The sequence below is a fragment of the Typopeltis vanoorti genome, chromosome 2, assembly GCF_054136105.1.
Source record: "Typopeltis vanoorti isolate ZY-2024b chromosome 2, IOZ_Tvanoo_1.0, whole genome shotgun sequence".
Classification (NCBI taxonomy): Eukaryota; Metazoa; Arthropoda; class Arachnida; order Uropygi; family Thelyphonidae; genus Typopeltis; species Typopeltis vanoorti.
This window is the reverse complement of record NC_143550.1, coordinates 47200513-47219023: the sequence shown is the minus strand read 5'-3', so window position 1 is coordinate 47219023 and position 18511 is coordinate 47200513. Positions and strand designations below refer to the sequence as shown.

The 18511-nt window shown below is 35.8% G+C and overlaps 1 protein-coding gene across 1 annotated transcript in view; it reads right to left on the bottom strand.

Annotated features, from left to right (window-relative positions):
* Window positions 1-3364: 3364 nt before the first annotated feature.
* Window positions 3365-18511, bottom strand: part of LOC150108984 (acyl-coenzyme A synthetase ACSM3, mitochondrial-like) — a 305232-nt gene continuing 290085 nt past the window's right edge. The window contains exon 16 of the mRNA XM_090404749.1: window positions 3365-3738. Coding sequence (XP_090260875.1) covers window positions 3652-3738 — 87 coding nt within the window. The 3' untranslated portion in view covers window positions 3365-3651. The remainder of the gene's footprint in view (window positions 3739-18511) is intronic.

The following is an 18511-nucleotide window of genomic DNA, read 5'->3' as shown; positions in this document are numbered from 1 at the left end:
AGATATATAACAGATACCAATAACACATCTGAGATGTGTATATGAATCAATTGACCAACAGGTCCATGCATATTACCAAGCCTAGACATCGAAAGGGCATTTGATACTGCGAGCCATGAACACATCTTCGAAGTAGTAAAGGAATGGGTTTTGGAGCAAACTTCAATCGAATTTTTTTTTTAATTATTTTTTTATGAGAACGCAGAAAGCCGTGTAATAAGAAACTTTCTGCACCTTTCCAAATCAACTGTTCCGCACGACAAGGTGATCCCCCCCCCTCTCTCTCTCTCTCTAAGACCCTCTTCGTATTAGCACTTGAGCGACTAAGTAAAGCAAAAACACAAATCAGTTAATTTAAGGAACTAATATTCATGGAGAAAGTGAATCAAAACTGTTAGTTTGCTTCACTTTCTCTTGAATTTTATATAGATGATATAACTCTCAACCTAGAAAGTGAAAAATCCATGGAGGAAACAATGAGAATATTCGATATTTATACATTGTATGAATGAATAAGCAAATGTGAAAGACAATCGCAAACATCCCTGCTCTAGGCAGGATTCAAACCCACAGCTTTTTGTTTGGAAAACGGATAAGTTAACCACTCGGCCAACTAGGCCAGTTAGTAGAGGTATACAGCCATATAATTTCAACAAACAGGACACTCTTGAAAATTATCCGCTTTAAGTAATAAATGTTAAATTTCCAAAATCAGTACAGACACCAAGTTTTCTGAACTTATTACACACGAGTTCTTCCAAATGGTGGAAAAGTCACTAGATTCTAGATACTTAATTCTGCGTCCAAGGATTCTGCATTTATTCTATAGAGCAAATCCTTGGATATGGAAAAAAGCAAGTGAAGAATAAGTGCAAAGATTGGTAGCTATTCTTAGTACGTATGAAGAAAGTGAAATGTATATAATTAATAGTGCTAAGTATTCAAAACTGAAATCTGATTTAGGATAAAAATGTCTTGTTGAACGAGTAATATATATGATTCAGTTTTTGGCAAAGCAATGAGAGCATTCAGAGGATCACAAAATAACCTTTATGAGTACGTTACAGCCACTAGCTAAGTGCTTCGCAATCATATGCCTGGGGAAGGAGTGTCCTAGGTTCGATTCCTGTCGACGACGGGAGGAGCTTAAGGATCTTTCTCAGCCATAGCCAAGTTAGCCGGTCTTGGACGTGGACAGCAGGTTTTTTTCCCCCAGTTTATCCTGGGGTTTTTCCTCACGCAAAGCAGGCAAACCGGTCCCGTGAACACACGCTTCGACAGACATGGGATACTACCGGGAATAAGGAGCAACCAACTTAATCCGCGGGATTATCGGTTACGGAAGTTTATGCGGTAAAATGTATAGGCTTGAAAAAAAGCGTAACATACGATGACGAGTACGTTAATGAAAAATTTTTTCACTTGCTAGAAACCATCGCAAAATTTGTGGCAGAACATTTAAGCAGAATACAAACATCTACGCCAAATAATATTACACATTATTTAAGGGATGAAATGTAAAACCGGATAATTAAAATGATAGAAAATGTGGATGAAATCGGTTTGAATGTAAGAAATGCTAAATTGATGCAATAAATTTAGATACAACCCATGATGAGTCGCGAAGAACAGAGAGATTTTCAAAATGTAAATATCATTTTTGGGCAACTTTTTTCAGTGGATGACACGACTGAAGAAGGCTTATACACATTTTTAATCGACTGCTTATAAAAACTGAATCTAAACAAAAATAATTTTAAGGAGCCAGGACACAAATATGTGTAAAAAACCAGATGGATTGCAACAGAAAATCCTGGAATGGTTTCAAATACTGCGACAAGTTCAAAAGATAGTTAATGGAAGTTTTATCACTTGGCTATGTTGCCAATTATATATTTGGTTTAATCCTTTATCCAAGTGTAAGCAAACCAAGTTTACGCCTGAAGTATTTTCAGGACTGGGGCGACTCGTGGTAAAGGTGGAGTAAGTTCTGATCACTTGCCTTAGTATCTCCCATAATGCAACGCACAACTCCTTGCGGATATGTATAATGCTATGTATTAAGTTCAAAAGATGTTTGAAAATCAGGCGCTCCTCATTTTGCATGTGGATTGTGCTATTAGGGACAGCGCATGCTGGCCTTGACTCAGTCGCCCACGGTTGTCAACACCTCCGAGCGCGAGTGAAATACGGAGATATCTATTCTAGGAAACGTACGGTCACAAGCAAGGTCAATGCGATGTGATGCAGCCCGGCATGCCTGTAGTGTGCGCTGTCGCATTTTTGCAATGCGATGCAGCCTGGCGATACTGTGCGCTTAGCTTTATATTGAATACAAGACCGATGATACTCGACTCTAACCAAGGTGTCCCGTTAAAATTTCAGGATTTGTGAAGTGTTCCGTAGTAGGAAAAATTTGGGAAATGCTGTCCTAAAGACAATTGCAAACATCCATGCCCATAGTGGTATTTGAACTTGTGCCTGTTGGTGGGAGAGCAGGTATGCTAACCACTTGGCCAACCTCTGCTCTACATCTAACAGTGGTAATTCCACCTCTCGCCTTACTTTTTTATTCTTCTCAAATTTCTTGTTGGTTCTATACAAATATAGATATCTTCATTTGGCTTTTTTTCTCTTCCTCTAAAGCATATGTTCCACACTTCCCCTTGACCATGCTTTACTATTGTTTCCTCTTTACTGTTTGCTTCTGATCCTAAATTATTTTTATCTATGTATACTGTTGTTCCTTTTTCCCTTCCCTGATCTTTCGCAATTAATGTTTCCACTTTCACAAGATGAAAAATATCTATCGTCTAACCTGCTGATAGATAATTTTTCAATGTTTCAGGCTTAAATTAATACTGCATTTGGTGGTAATCATAGTGAAAACTAATCTTGGAAAATAAAGAAGCAGATTCATTCATAATAAATTTTGCCATTATACAGGGTGTTTCAAAAAGAATGACCCGATTTCAAATAATTACTGTTACTATTACGCCATCTTCTCATTAACTAAACGTAGCGGCTATTTGGGCGCTAGTAGTGGCATCTAGCGGTCGTCATATCAAACTCTGGGCCGTTCATATGGTACAAGTCGCCTTCATTTGTGGTTCGTGGTTGCAGAGATATACAATTTTCAAATCGGGACATTCTTTTTGAAATACCCTGTATTTAGTAATAAAATGGAACAATTAACAAGCTGCATATATGAATTTTCACTAAAAATGACTAAAATGCTTATTTTCTGCATCCAGCCTATCCACTCACACACACACACATAAAAAATGGTTCATTCATAAACTATATGAAAAAAAGTTCATCAAACAGAAATACATTTAAACTTGCCTTTATTTTATATTTTTCATTCCTGAGTATTCAAATCTAGGCAAAATGGATACAATCATCTGTTGAATAAATATATTCACCTTTCATCTATCTAAATATATTCTTTCAATGTATTCATTCAGGAAATAATAAATAATAACAATGCTATTATTTAATTATTAACATTCTTTAATATATATCTGAGATTAATAAATGCTTTATCAAAATAGTCACATTTCATATAATGGTTAAATCACTTTCTTATACTTACACAAAAATCTTCTGTAATCTATGATTTGCAGTAAAAAAAATAGTGAACAATGTAGATTACTTTATTCCCCATTCCTTGCTCCGTAACTCAACTCGTTTAATTTTTCCAGTTATAGTTTTTGGCAGGTCATCAATAAATTCAATCTTGAATAAGAAATAGCAAAGAATTACAATAAATTTTGAAAGAACGTTCATAGTTTTACAGTGGAATTTGTCTTAGTAATATTAAAGGAGACAAAATTCATGTTACAATTTGGAATAAAAAGTATTATTATTATAAATTTTTATATGCCTACATGGAATCAATAGATGACTGGAGGTTTCGCTCAACCAACAACATATCATTACATTGTATCATAATACATTCTTTGCATTCACAACACCCTGGCAATCAGTGGCGCACCAGGGAGGGGGACAAGGGGCCCTGACCCCCCCCCCAAGTTAAAAAACACTAGAAAATTTTCTAAGATACTTTTCCTAATTCAAATTCATTTTTTATTTATGCTGTGTCATGTCTTCTATTTCTATATTACTTATGAATTAGGGATCACATAAGGTGAGAGAACCCTATAGCAGTGTTTCTCGACCTATGGTCCGCGACGATGGGACAGGTGGTCCACAGGCCTAATTTACCTAATTAACCAAATAAATCTATATACTGTATTTTAATTATCCAAACAAAACAAATTAAAATTGAACAAGTAAGTAAAAATTATTAAAATAAAATGAATACTTAAAAAAAAAAATAGCGGCAGAATGTTCATTCCATGAACATTCTGCCACTATTTTAATTTGTAGCGGCAGAATGACGAGTAATAAAAGAGGACTGAAGTGAAAAACAATATGGTTTTATTGCTTCCACCTTCCCTTGCTGTTTTTGTCAGATTTGAAGTGAACATGTGTTGCCCACATGACCACATTTCAATCAATTGCTTGTTGATTTTTTATTGTTGAAGGTTTTCCTCCTTCAACCAAGGCTCAATATATCTTCAGAAGTGCTAAGTAATACTTAGACAAAATGTATTGTGAGTTAACTCCAGTATTTATGTTTTTCGGAAATCGCGCGAAAAGCAAGCTGACAATTGAGTTGATGTGCTAACTTTCTTCAACCGAATTCCAATAATATGTGAAACTGCCATAACAGCATTCACTATATATATATATATATGAAAAAAATTAAATGACTAGAACCGAGATTTAATTAAAAAGGTTTTAATATAAACACACTACTTTTAATATAAACACACAAAGTCTGCTGGGAAAAATCTACAAACATCTTCCGTTGCAGTGACGAAATAGAGAGAAAAATTGTGGAATCGAGAGAAATCATCTTCAATCCTGTTCATCTAAATAACAACTTAAGCTACAACCTCCCGGATAGTCATTCAGCTGTAATCATGTACTGGCGTTCACGTGATGCAGCAAGCACGCACTCTCCCAACAATGCAACAAATGAAAGAACAGCTTCAAATACAACTACAACGTTTTAATGTTAATTATGTATAAAGACTGTCTATGTTGTTCATAGTCTTTTAACCCTCAATGTTTAGTGTTTTTTCTTTTATAATGTCACCTGAAGGAGGCTGTTATAGGCCGAAACTAGTAGTGTGTTTATATTAAAACCTTTTTAATTAAATCTCGGTTCTAGTCATTCAATTTTTTTCATAAAACTATGTATGTTAACCGAGTCAATGATCATTCTGTCATATATATATATATATATATATATATATATATATATATATATATATATATATATATATATATATATATATATATATATATATATATATATTAGTTTTAACACGTTTACGAATTTTAACACTTTCGGTTGAATTTTAATTCTGCCGAGCGAACTCACACAATCTAATTAATAACAATACTTTTTAGTTAGATACTGTGTTTGCCAGTGCAACATATGGTTTTGCTTGAGTCTATATATACAGCATAGTTTCTCTATGAGGAGACATGTGATTTATTAATTAGTGTCGTTTTTATCCCAGTTGTTTCTAATTACACTATTTGTTGAGAAATATATTACACAGACTGCTTATACCTTAATCACTGACATAATAAAAGTACTTGTTTTTCCTGCCTCTGCAATATAGTGGCTATTGGGGGAGGGCGTGTTGTTTACTGCGGGAGCAAATTACTATCGCCCTGCTCTGAACGTGTTTCAGCTTTTTCCATTTGCGAGGTATATGCGAAACTTTTTAATTTATTTTTTTCGAAAAGTAAAATCAGGGGTGAGAGTTATATGCGAGTAAGTACGCTATTTCAATGATGGATAAGTATATTGGTACCTTCTTTAAACGGAAAAATAGCTCGGATGACAGTGATAATACAAAACGAGTTTGTAATGACAGTTTGTGTGTAGTTTCTGAAAAGAAAGAGGTCTGTGACGAATTCACAGAAACAGAATTCCCATCAATTGCAATGCGATAACAGTCGCCTGATTACGAACGCATGATGAAAGGGACGGGGAAGTTTGGAGCTTCCCCAGATAGTAGTATTCAAAAGGTAAATACAATTGGTTATTTTGTATAGGACCCCGAAACTTATTAGTTTAGAATTTAACCACTGGGAAAGGGTTTGTGTCCACCTCCAAACTCTGAAACAGAATTTGGAGACATTTTCCGAATAACTTTTTATAAGAAATTTCTGTGATTTCACGATCCATTTCAGGCTTGCAGTCACGAGAACGAACTTTCGTTATCGAAAAAAGAGCAGCTAATTGAGCTTTCAAGTGACAGTGGGCTTAAAATGCAATTCCGTGATCGTGGTTTGGCTCGATTCTGGATCTCGCCTTCAGTGAAAAGTGAATTTCCTGAATTATTTGAAGAAGTTGAAAATCGCCATGCAGTTTTCTACAACCTATCTTTGCGAGAAACGATTTTCATCGCTCATTCAAATAAAAACAAAATACAGAATTCGTCTTAGTGTGTGCACTGATCTTCGACTGAAATTTACCAATATTGAGCCAGATATCCAGCAACTCTGCAAGATGGATGAGCTTCTTGATATGTGAGAAGCTCATCCATCCCATTAAAAGTAAATAGTAACATAATTATATCATTTTATTTATTTGTTTAATAAAAATTAAGACTTTGTTTTAATTTTTATCCACAAAGTTTAATTTTTTTATCTATATATCCGGCCTGGTTGGCCGACTCCCCAACCAAAAGGCTGCGAGTTCGAATCCCGCCGTGGGCATGGATGTTTGTGATTGTCTGTGAAAATACTAGTGGTCGGCAGTAGACAGCATTGGTGAAGATGATGATTGTAGTTGTGGTTGGTGAAGACGGAGTTGTAGAGTAGGTGCCCTTCCTCGATATGTCTTTGGATTACCTTGGAGATGTTATGTAATAATAATATCGACAAGCTTTATATGTTCATGATGCATCACATAGTTTGAATTTGGCACTTGGAAATGCTATATCTGCGACAAATAAGAAATTGCATTGGTATAATTGAAAAGGTACACAATTTCTTCAATACCTCTAAAAGAGACAGGACGTCCTTGTTGTTTATAAGATTATAATATTAATATCTTTTAAGATTTATAATATCTTTATTTAGCTTGCAAAAAATATTGCATGCACCTTACCATTGTCTAAAATAATGCAAAAATCTGACCTCTTAATTGCCCTAAATTTTGTTCATGATGATGTGGCTCAATTAAATACCGTTCGTGAAACACCAGATTCTTCATTTAAAGATATTTACGATGAAGCATGTATAAAAGCCAATAATTTTAATATTGACATTAAAAAGCCAAGGACTTCATCAAAACAAACATTAAGGTCCAATGTTCCAGCTGATTCTGTAGAAGAGTATTTCAGGAGAACTATTTCATTCCATTTATTGACCAAATATTGAATCAACTTCATGAACGTTTCACTTGGCACCGCAACAATTTTGAAATATTTTTTTCCCCCCTCTTCTACCAAATGGAAAAGATGCTCCTACAGCAAGTGCAATGGAAGATTTTCGTTAATTGTGTGAATTTTATGCCGGTGATTTGCCTTATACAAATCCAGCAATTTTGAATGCCGAATTCAAGTTGTGGTATAAGAAATTTGAAAAACCGTTTGCAATAGCTCCATGCAAAAATGCCATCGATGCAATTTCAAAGTGTGACAAAATGATATATCCTAACATCTATAACTTATTAAAAATATTTGCAACACTTCCGGTAACAACATGCATCAGTGAAAGGTCATTTTCTAACTTACGCCTTTTAAAAACCTATTTAAGATCTACCATGACACAATGACGATTGAACGGACTGGCTTTGCTATACACACACACACACACACACACACACACACACACACACACACACACACACACACACACACACACACACACACAGATTAATGTAACTGCGCCTGAAATAATTCAAGAGCTTCGTAAAAAGAAAAGAAAACTGGATTTTATTCTTTAAATAAATTTTTATAATTACCTAATGAATATTATTTAACGAATTTTAGTTGAATGGATAAAAATATTTTTAATGCAAATTCACTGCATTAAAAATATTTTTATCCGTTCAACTCCCCCCCCCCCCCCCCCAAGATTAAATCCTGGGTGCGCCACTGCTGGCAATGCATTATACTCACCCACCATTTTCCAGGTAAAAATGTACTCCTTATTCTATTGTTTACCACATTCATATAAAACTTCCAGGATCTTTTGTTCTTCCTCTCTCACCTCACTCTGTGTATAATCTCCTCTGAATTAATTCAGTAAAATCTAATAATCAGGAGAGCTCTAACATTGCCTCACTTATCTCAGCATCCTCTACAGAGTGTCTTCATTAAATAGAAACAAGGCAATCAAATCTTTGCATCTGTGTAGTTTAGAGTCTGATCAAAGTTTTGTATAGTGATACAACCTTATCTGTAACTGTCAATGTCCTCCTATACAGTACAACGTTGCTATTGTGTTGTGTGGTTCAGGGCCGGTCCGAGAATATCTGATACCCCTAGGCAAAGAAAATTTACGAGCCCTTATACATTGTTTCTCTCTATATATATTTTGTCATACTCACACAGGCACATGTACACCTATACATGTCGATATTTATAAAAATGAAAAATAAAGAAATAGAGAAAGGCGAAAATAATGTAGGATCATGAGCGAGCTCCAGGACAGCTTGATTTATTTCAGTTTTTTATTATTAATCAAAGTTTTACTAATTTTTTTTCGAACGTTGTAATTTTCCTCCAAACTATGTAACAAAATCTGGTGCCCCGAAGTCTTAGCGTCCCTAGGCGATTGCCTAGGTTCGCCTATTAATAAAACCGGCCCTGGTGTAGTTACTGCAATCCCTGCCCTGCAACATGCTCTTTGAACTTAGTTCTTGGTCTATACTTCCCAGATTATGAAATCTGGAGTAAAGTTCTACACAACTTTATATTTCTGCACTCCAAAGCAGGGGTGAATTCTCCATGCTTGCTACGCAAGCTCATTAATTGAGAAAGAAGTAATATTTGCTTTCTCATTAATTGAGAAAGAAGTAATTGTGCCCAGACATGGGCGCTAGGGTTTCTTCTCGATGGGGAGCAGGTGGAGAGGATCCAGAGACGAGTGACCAAGATAATAGCAGGACTATGGAATGAACCTTATGAGAACAGGTTGAAGATTTGTGGGCTGCAGAAATTGGTTGATAGGTGGAAAACGGTAATATGATTGAGACGTTCAAATTACTGAAGGTTTCTATAAGATTAATTCAGAAGATATTTTTGAGAATAGGACTGGTAGTGGGAGGACTAGGACCCATCCATGGAAGCTTGGTAAAAGTGTGGTTAGCAAGGGTGCTAGAGCTAGGTTTTTTACTTGGAGAGTGGTGAATGAGTGGAATAAGCTGCCAGAATCTGTTGTGGGTGCCATGACTGTAAATGAGTTCAAGAAGTATGATAGATACTGTGTGAATGTTGAATTGTTGTTCTTGACATGATGTGGGCCCTCCCTCGATGAGTCTAAGGACTCCTTGGAGCTGCCCGTAATAATAATAATAATAATAATAATAATTTATTTGTTAATAAATGCATGCATTTATAAGCATTCCATTTAGGCTTTTATTTTTGTAGACAGAAGACGTCTTAAGCTTGCGCGGCAATAATTGAGCTTTGCTTTGTGTATCAAAGACCGATGCTTGCTCATCTAGTCAAAAGCTACCTTGGCTTGCTCAGTTGTAGGAGCATCCAGGTCCTCACAGCAACACTGTGATTTCATGCACGTGCATAGCCATTTCTGCTCCCTTCACGTCGTCTTAAACACAACCCTGCATAGTCAAAGTAGCTCTAGCCAGTGAGCTTCAGCTAGCCTTTACAAGTGTGCATGTTGCTTGGGAAAATAAATTACAACCAACTTTTTATGAATTATTGGCCAGTTCATAAAGAAGAACCTTAGGGTAGAATTTGTATTCAAGTAGCTAAATTGAAAAAGATAGAATATCATTTGTAAAATAAATGAATAAATGTTATATTTGTATGATTAAATGTACATAAATTTCTAAATATATAGTTTTAAATGGTCAGTAATTCATTATTCTGCTAATCAGACTTCAATCACACCTCTCACTCCCTGAATGATAACAAGAGCAAGTGTGAATTTCAATACAAGCATTCGCCCCTGCTCCAAAGTACAAAAATCCTGCATTTATTAATATAAAAAACACTTACCTATCCAAGCTAAAGTCTTCCTGATAGGACTTAATAACATTATCGATTGCTGTGTAATATTTGACACAGAGTGTTGCTCTCTTAAGATTTTGAATTGTCTATGATGAGATCAAATAGTTTGTAACATTTATTATGGCTAGTGAAACTTAACCAGTGCACTAATAAACAGCAAATATATGAGCTTCTGCACAGAGTTCATGTCCTTTAAATACTGCAAACCAAGGCAACTTTGCTGTCCTTCTGAAAAAAACTCTGTCAATGTGCTAAAAGAAATTTTCTTAGAAATTGTACTACAGAGTAAGTTTATCCTTTAGCCTCTATCCTTTAGAAAGTACTTTTTTTTTGTTCAAACAATTTAGCATGGCCTGTTATCCATTGTGATCATTTCAGCTATAGACAGAGCAATGCAAAGATTTTATGAAGTGACGCAAAACAAGGGGAGGCTTTCCCTGATTCATTGTATTTGTTATGATGCATGTAGTAGGGATTTTTCTGCTTTGGCTGGTTGAATACTGAATTTTTCTATTGATTCAGCTGAAGCAGTATATCTGAAAAACACACTAAATTGGCCAAATACCAAAACAAAACTAAATATTCAGTGCATCCCTACTCTTAACACTATAAATCCCAAATCTGACCTCAGAATACTGTTCTAACATAATGTGGTGTGCCTTAAACCTCCCTATGAATTCAAGGGCTCTTCCACATGAAGGGTTTATGCAGAACTACAAAGCTGACAATTATAACAAACTTAGGTTGCAACTTGGAGCAGCACTATGGCATAAACAATTACATAGAATGAATGTCATTAGTTCATAGGACATAAAGCACCGGGAGAAGATAACATACCAGGCGATATACTAAAAGCGAATCCAAAACTCATAGCAGAGATATTATATCCCTTACTAAATGAGATATGGCAGAAAGAAGAGTGGTCTAAGGAATGGAATACTGGATTACTGGTTAACTTACCCAAAAAAGGAACCTATCTGAATGCAAAAATTGGAGAGGCAGAACATTGCTGAGTATTTTAAGTAAAATACTATCAAGGATAATATTAGAAAGAATCAAAAGAGAAATAGAAAAACAACTAAGACCAGAACAGGCAAGATTTAGAGCCAACAGATCATGCATCGACCACATTGCTACTTTATGAATTATCATAAGAATAATCATTGGAATGGCAGGCAAGCAAATTTATATTTAAATTTTATTGATTTTGAGCAAGCTTTCAACAGTATAAACAGATCTTCCCTATGGAAACTACTAAGACATTATGGACTCCCAGAAAAAATAATAAGAATAATTTTAAAAAATGTATGAAGATTTTGAAATTAAAGTAATACATGGAAATACTCTCTCAGACCCATTTAAAACAAAGACAGGAGTAAGGCAAGGTTATATACTCTCCCCTACAATGTTTTTAATTATCACAGACTGGGTGATGAGAAAACTATCCCTATGGAAATACAGGATTACAATGGTTACTTCAAAACCAACTCCACAATATAAATTTTGCAGATGATATCTGCTTACTTTCACAGAAACAACAATATATAGAACAAAAAAAACAACGCTTGTAGAAACAGCCAAAAAAAGTTGGTCTTAGGATAAATAAAAATAAAACAATGTTGATGAAAATAAATGCAAAGCAAAATAAACAAATAAGAATAGAAGAAACACCGCTTAAAGAAGTAGAACAGTTTATATACCTTGGTTCAATAGTACCAATAAAAGGAGGAACTACTGAAGATATAAATAGAAGGAAACAGCTGGCTTATTCAACTTTCAGCCAACTTAGAAATATTTGGAAAAATAAGAACTTGTCTATAAAAACTAAAATGAGAATATTTAACTCAAATGTAAAGGCAATACTTATGTATGATCAGAACCATGGATGTTAAACAAAAAGATAGTTAACAAGTCCAGGTCTTCTTAAACAATTGTTTAAGAATGATACTGGGAATATATTGACCAAAACAAATGACCTGTTCTCACTAAATTCAAATCATACTCATAATAGCTTTGCTATTGTTGGTATGCTCCATTTCCCCAATGTTCTAAACTTAAATCTTCTTGCTATACTTCAGTGGGATGAGGGCAACCTTGGAAACTTCAGTGCTATCAAAACTCAGTCCTATTTAATCTCTGGTAAGAAGGATTTCACATTCCCTCTGCTAATCTTCGATAATACGCAGATATCAAAACATGATTAGATTTCCCTCCTTGGAATGATTTACCACTCCAGCCTTTATTGGCACAAACAGATCTCAGCCATAGTTTCTGCATCTCCCGAAACGCTCTGTACTTTTCTGTTTTAGGTTATATTTCTTACCTGTATAGCTGCTAACTCTGTATAAATTCCCAATCTGTTTAACCATAGAATACTGTTCACACATTTTGGATGGTACATCAAAATCCTCTCTAGAATATGCTGGAGATCATGTTTTAGAGAGGTTAGCAAATCCGCTCTCTGGCCAAAAGGCTGCGGTTTGAATTCCGCTGTGGGCATGGATGTTTGTGATTGTCTGTGGAAATACTAAAGATTTTGGTGTAGTTGCGATCAGTTGGTGGAGGATTTGTAGAGCAGTGCCCTTGCTTGATGAGTCTTTGGACTCCCTGGAGGTGTCAAATAATAATAATAATAATAATAATAATAATAATAATAATAATAATAATAATTGCTTGATGCTATCCAGAAGAGGGCAGTTTGGTTAAATGATGATCCCATTCTCTCCCAAATCCACTCCAATCTCTCTCACATACAGATGTTCAGTTTCTACTTTATGCCTGTTCTAGAGATATTTTCTACAGACTTGGCCACTATCATTCATCCACTTTCCTCCAAAACTGCAAAAACAATATGGAATGTAAAGGGGAGATTGAACAGCAGCTATTGCTCAGTCCCCCCCCCCTCTTTACATGCCTGCTCCAAATTTGTAAAATCAACTTCTCTGCCTTTTCTTTCATTTCATCGACTTCTGTTGTTTGGAACAGTCTCCCTCCCTCTATCGTTACCTGTTCAAAAGAAATATCAACAGATTCTGCCTTTCTTCTAACCCTCTTACACACATGACAATGATGTGCTATAGGTCTTGGACCTTTCATGAGCATGTCAGATATATATAAAACATCCTTTTGGTGATACTTGATTTGATTATACATGATATATATTAATCTAGAAATTCATGAGTGAAGGAATTAAACAGAAAGAAAACTGCAGGTGCAGTTTCAATATTATGATATGTTAATTTATGAAAAAAAATGCTAAGATGATTTAAATGCAAAGATTATGTTCATCCAGTATGTTTAATATCCTGAGGGAGAAATCAAATCACCTGTGCCTAAGAGTGACTCTAATGAGTGCATTTCTTGCACTGTGGCCTTTGTGTAAAGTGAAAGTTATTATTAATATGTTACACCTACAAGTAGTCCAAGTACTCATTGTGGAAGGGCACTCTGCTACACACATCTAACTTTTGTCTCCCCTGCTAGTTAATTCTCCTGCTACACACAACTACTATCAATGCCATTTAACATCCATCACAATCAGCAACAGTATTTTATGTCTGTAAACTGCATGTGTTCTGAAGGCCGATTTGCCTGTACAAGGAATGAAAAACCCGAGTTTCCAGGAGGGAAAAGAAAAAACAAATGCTGCCAGACAGTATTAAATGCAAAGCAATATTAAATATTGCTTCATACAGGCAGGTAGGCATGACAAAGCTAATAGGTGCTGATGAAGGTGCCTTAATAATAATGACTATTAATAAATTTCTTTTCTCCACTCTCTAATTTATGAGTGGAAGGCTGTCTTTCAAAGCACTTTCATATTTGCTCTTTTTCATGTTTATAATTTTCCAAGTTTATTACATTAACACTTTTCTCTTAGCAGTTTGTTCCTTTTCTCATTTTTCAATTATAATAATTTTAGGTTCACAAATTTGTAATTATTATTTGTACTGATTCAGGCCTCCATGGAGTCAAAAGACTCATTGTGGGAGATCCTTCCTAGAAAACACAGTCTATTATATCACTCCTTGAACTTATTTACCATTCGTGCTCTCATCACTCTATCAGGCAATGCATTCCATGGTTCAACTACCCTTCAAGCAAAGAAACCACTCCTCACCCTCTTGTTCACAGCTTCCTTTCATAGAACGAGGAACTGATGAATGCAAATATGAAATTGATGACAGAAAGTGTTAGTAACTAGAATGTCGCTGGGAACATGAGTGCACGTTTGAAAGAGAAGGATGGTGAGAAGAGAAGCTAAAAAATGTTAAAAAATCAGTAAAAAAGAAAAAGAGTGATTTGAAAACCATAATGGATGTTAAAAGGGACGAAAGTGAGGCGAGAGTGGCAGAAGGAAACGAAACTGAGAGAACGAATGAAACTAGAAATAGCGTGACCCAAGGGGTGCTTAAGGGTCAAAGCTGTATAACTGAGAGGAGACCTCCACATAGCCTTTAAAGGAATGCGGAGAACCGACCAGGGCTTCTGACCTAATATCCAATCCTCACCTTCTCGTGGTGCACCCTGTTGGGTATCTACTTTGATACTGAATGAAAGAGGATGGGCTGGCAATTTGGGATTTAGCCGACCAAATTGTATTCTTATTGGTTAAACCAAAATAAAATATGATGGTACAACATGACAAAATTTCATGCCGGCTGGGGCGTCGCCCGGTTAAACAAGGCCCCCGTTGTTTTCGCCAGGGAACCAGGGCGAACAGCGAAAAGTCAGCTACTGGAACAAATCTGAAAACAAACCCCAACTCAACATCACCAGAGTTAAAGATCGGTACTATCAACATAAGAAGCTTGAATTGCAAAGAAACGGAGCTAGCTGAGGAATTAGATAAGTACCAGATCGACATAACAGGGGTGACTGAAACAAAAAAGACCAAAACTGGCAAGATCTTTCTGAGCAATAAATACAAAATGTTATATTCAGGCAATGACAATCAAGGAAAAGAAGGAGTAGCCATAGTATTCAACACAAAATACGAGGCTAATCTTCTTGAATGGCAGTCAGTCTCAAGTAGAGTAATGTGGGCAAATATGAGAATGGGGAACTGGACAATGAGACTTATTTGTGCTTATGGTCCCACAGAAGGTTCTACTAAGGTAGAAGTGGAGGAATTTTTTGAGGCTTTAGAAAAAGCAACTGACACAATGAAAAAGGAAAAGTTGGTCCTTGTCGGGGATCTAAATAGCAGAGTAGGAAATGATTGTGAGACATACAAAAATATTTTGGGAAAATTTGGAGAAAAGAGCAAAGCTAATAATAATGGCAAATATCTGTTGGATTTCTGCTCAGGACATGGACTGGTTATTACTAACACCATGTTCCAACATAAAAATGTGCACAAATTCACATGGAGAGAAGAGGCAAGGAATAAGAAAAGTCTCATTGACTATGTTATTGTTGATAGTGATGCTTTCTCCATGGTGCAGGACACCAGAGTGTACAGAGGATTTGAAATTGGAAGTGATCACTATTTAGTCTTGAGCAGGATAAAATTGAATTTCATATTGAAAAGAATAACATGTAAGAAAGTTTTAAAGCGAATAAAAGTTGATTAGCTCTCAGATGTGAACTGTAGACTAAAATACACAAAGATTATTGAAGAAAAAATGAAAGAGTTTGAGAACAGGAATCAAACCTTGGAGATTCAGTGGCAAACTCTGAAGAAAACATTGATTGATTCTGCCAGAGAGGCATGTGGTGAGGTTGTGTGCAAGGATAAAAAAATCAGAACTCCATGGTGGACACAGGAAGTTAAAGAGGCAGTGAAGGAAAAGAAGAAAGCATATCAAAAGTTCCTGGCAAATAAGTCAGCTTTTACTCTTACAGAATACAGAGACAAATGTAAGAAAGCTAAACAGTGTGTAAAACTAGCTAAACAAAAGTCATGGGAGGACTTTGGCAAGAATATAGAAAATAAATATCAAGAAGGTGGCAAAATATTCTGTGGAGGAAAGAGTGCTGTAAAAGGAATTAGAGATGATAAAGGTGAAATGAAAACAGGAGAAAAAGATATCCTTGAAGTATGGAGTAATTACTTTGAAAAACTGCTAAATGAAACAAGCAGTGATGACAGCACAGTGATAAAAAACACTGACCAGGCATGCAGTCAGGAATACATATCCATACTTGAAGTAGAAAAAGCCATCAAAGGGTTGAAATGTGGAAAGGCAGCAGGAGTAGATGATTTCGACCAGAAATGCTGAAGTATGGTGGTATAAGAGTCTTACAGTGGCTGCACTGCATAGTTCAGAAAGCCTGGACAGAGGGACGAATTCCCGATGATTGGAGTAGAGCTCTCATAGTACCCATATATAAAAAGGGAAATAAAACTGAATATGAGAATTACAGATGTATTTCCCTACTGAGTGTTCCTGGCAAGATCTATGCAAGTATACTTGAGAAACGGTTGAAATGAATTGTGGAAGAAAAGCTTGGTGAAGAACAAGCTGGATTCAGGCCAAATAGAGGCTGTCAGGATCAGATCTTCACTTTACGACAAATAGTAGAGAAAGCATGGGAATATATCAAAGATCTGTATTTAAGTTTTGTCGATTTGGAAAAGGCATATGACAAGGTGCCAAGAGAGAAGCTATTCAATACGCTGCAGTTATATGGTGTCAATGGGGCATTATATCAAGCAATACTTAGTCTTTATTTGAGTTGTGAGTCAGCAGTTAGAATTGAAGGAAGTACAGGAAGATGGTTTAATGTTAAATCTGGTGTGAGACAAGGATGCACATTATCCCCTCTGTTATTCATTATCTATATGGATCACATTATGAAGGAATGTGGTATTAAACCTGATATCAAAATTGGAGATGTTAATGTCAGCTCTTTGCTTTATGCGGATGATGTTATACTTCTAAATAAATCCGCTACAAGTCTGCAAGATTCTCTGACTAAATTGAATAGCTGTTGTAATAGATATGGTATGAAGGTCAGCAATAAAAAGACAAAGACAATGAAAATAGGCAAAATCATTGAAAATGTCAACTGTGTTGTGAATGGAGAACCTGTGGAACAAGTAAAACATTTCAGCTACTTAGGCACAATTTTTACTGAAGATGGTAAACTAAATATAGAAATAGACAACAGAATCAGCAAAGCTGGTATCGTGGGAAGTCAATTGAATAAATTCATATGGAATAAGAAAGAAATTAGTCGGAACACTAAATTAGCTGTATACAAGACTGTGTTCAAACCAATTTTAACTTATGGATCTGAGAGCTGGGTCAGAAGTAAAACACTTGACCAAAGACTAGAGACCACAGATATGAGAGTCCTGAGAAAGATTAGAGGCGTGAACAGATGGCATCAATGGCAATATCATATTAAAAATGAGGATATTAGGAAAGAACTTGACATTGTCAGCATCCAGGAATGCGTTAGCAGAGCTAATCTCAGATGGTATGGTCACTTAAATAGAATGGGAGAGGAAAGATTAGCAAAACAAGTGTTCTCTGCCAGGTTGGCAGGAAAACGACCCAGAGGAAGACCAAGATATAGGTGGATTGATACGGTACAAAGTGCCTTAGACGATAGAAATATAAGATCTGATAATGTTGGAGTCTTGACAAGTAACAGACTGATTTGGAGGAAAATTGTAGATAGGAAGTTAGTAATGATGTAATTTTTTCATGTAGTACTGTCATATCCTGTACACCCCTTGAGGGTACATGGCAGGAATTTGATGATGATGATGATGATGAATTTCCCAAGCAATAATTGTATCTCGTCCTTCCAATTCCTGCCTCTATGGAACTGCCCCAAGTTGACATCTAAGACTATTATAATCACCTGCCTTATAATTCCACATATATATTCCCTTCTCTTGGATACTCCTGCATGTCCATTCATCTTCCAAGTCAAAACCACATGGTCACTCTCTCCAACTGGCAGAAGAGTTATCATCTCAGTTATAATCAGCTCTTCTGATGCTATGACCAAATCCAAAACTCCTGAACCACGTGTTACTTCTATTACATGTTGCCTAAGACATTTGTCCCTCAAGAATTCTAGAAATTATATTCCCTTATTACTACATGCCTTTTCTTCTTCCCAATTTATACTGCAATAGTTAAAATCTCCCATAATAATCATTCTTCTTGCACTTGCCAAGCTCAACTGCCTAAACATTTCCTGCTCCTCATCCTCTATGCTCTCTGGCTTGTAGCAACACCCTACTAAATATTTGT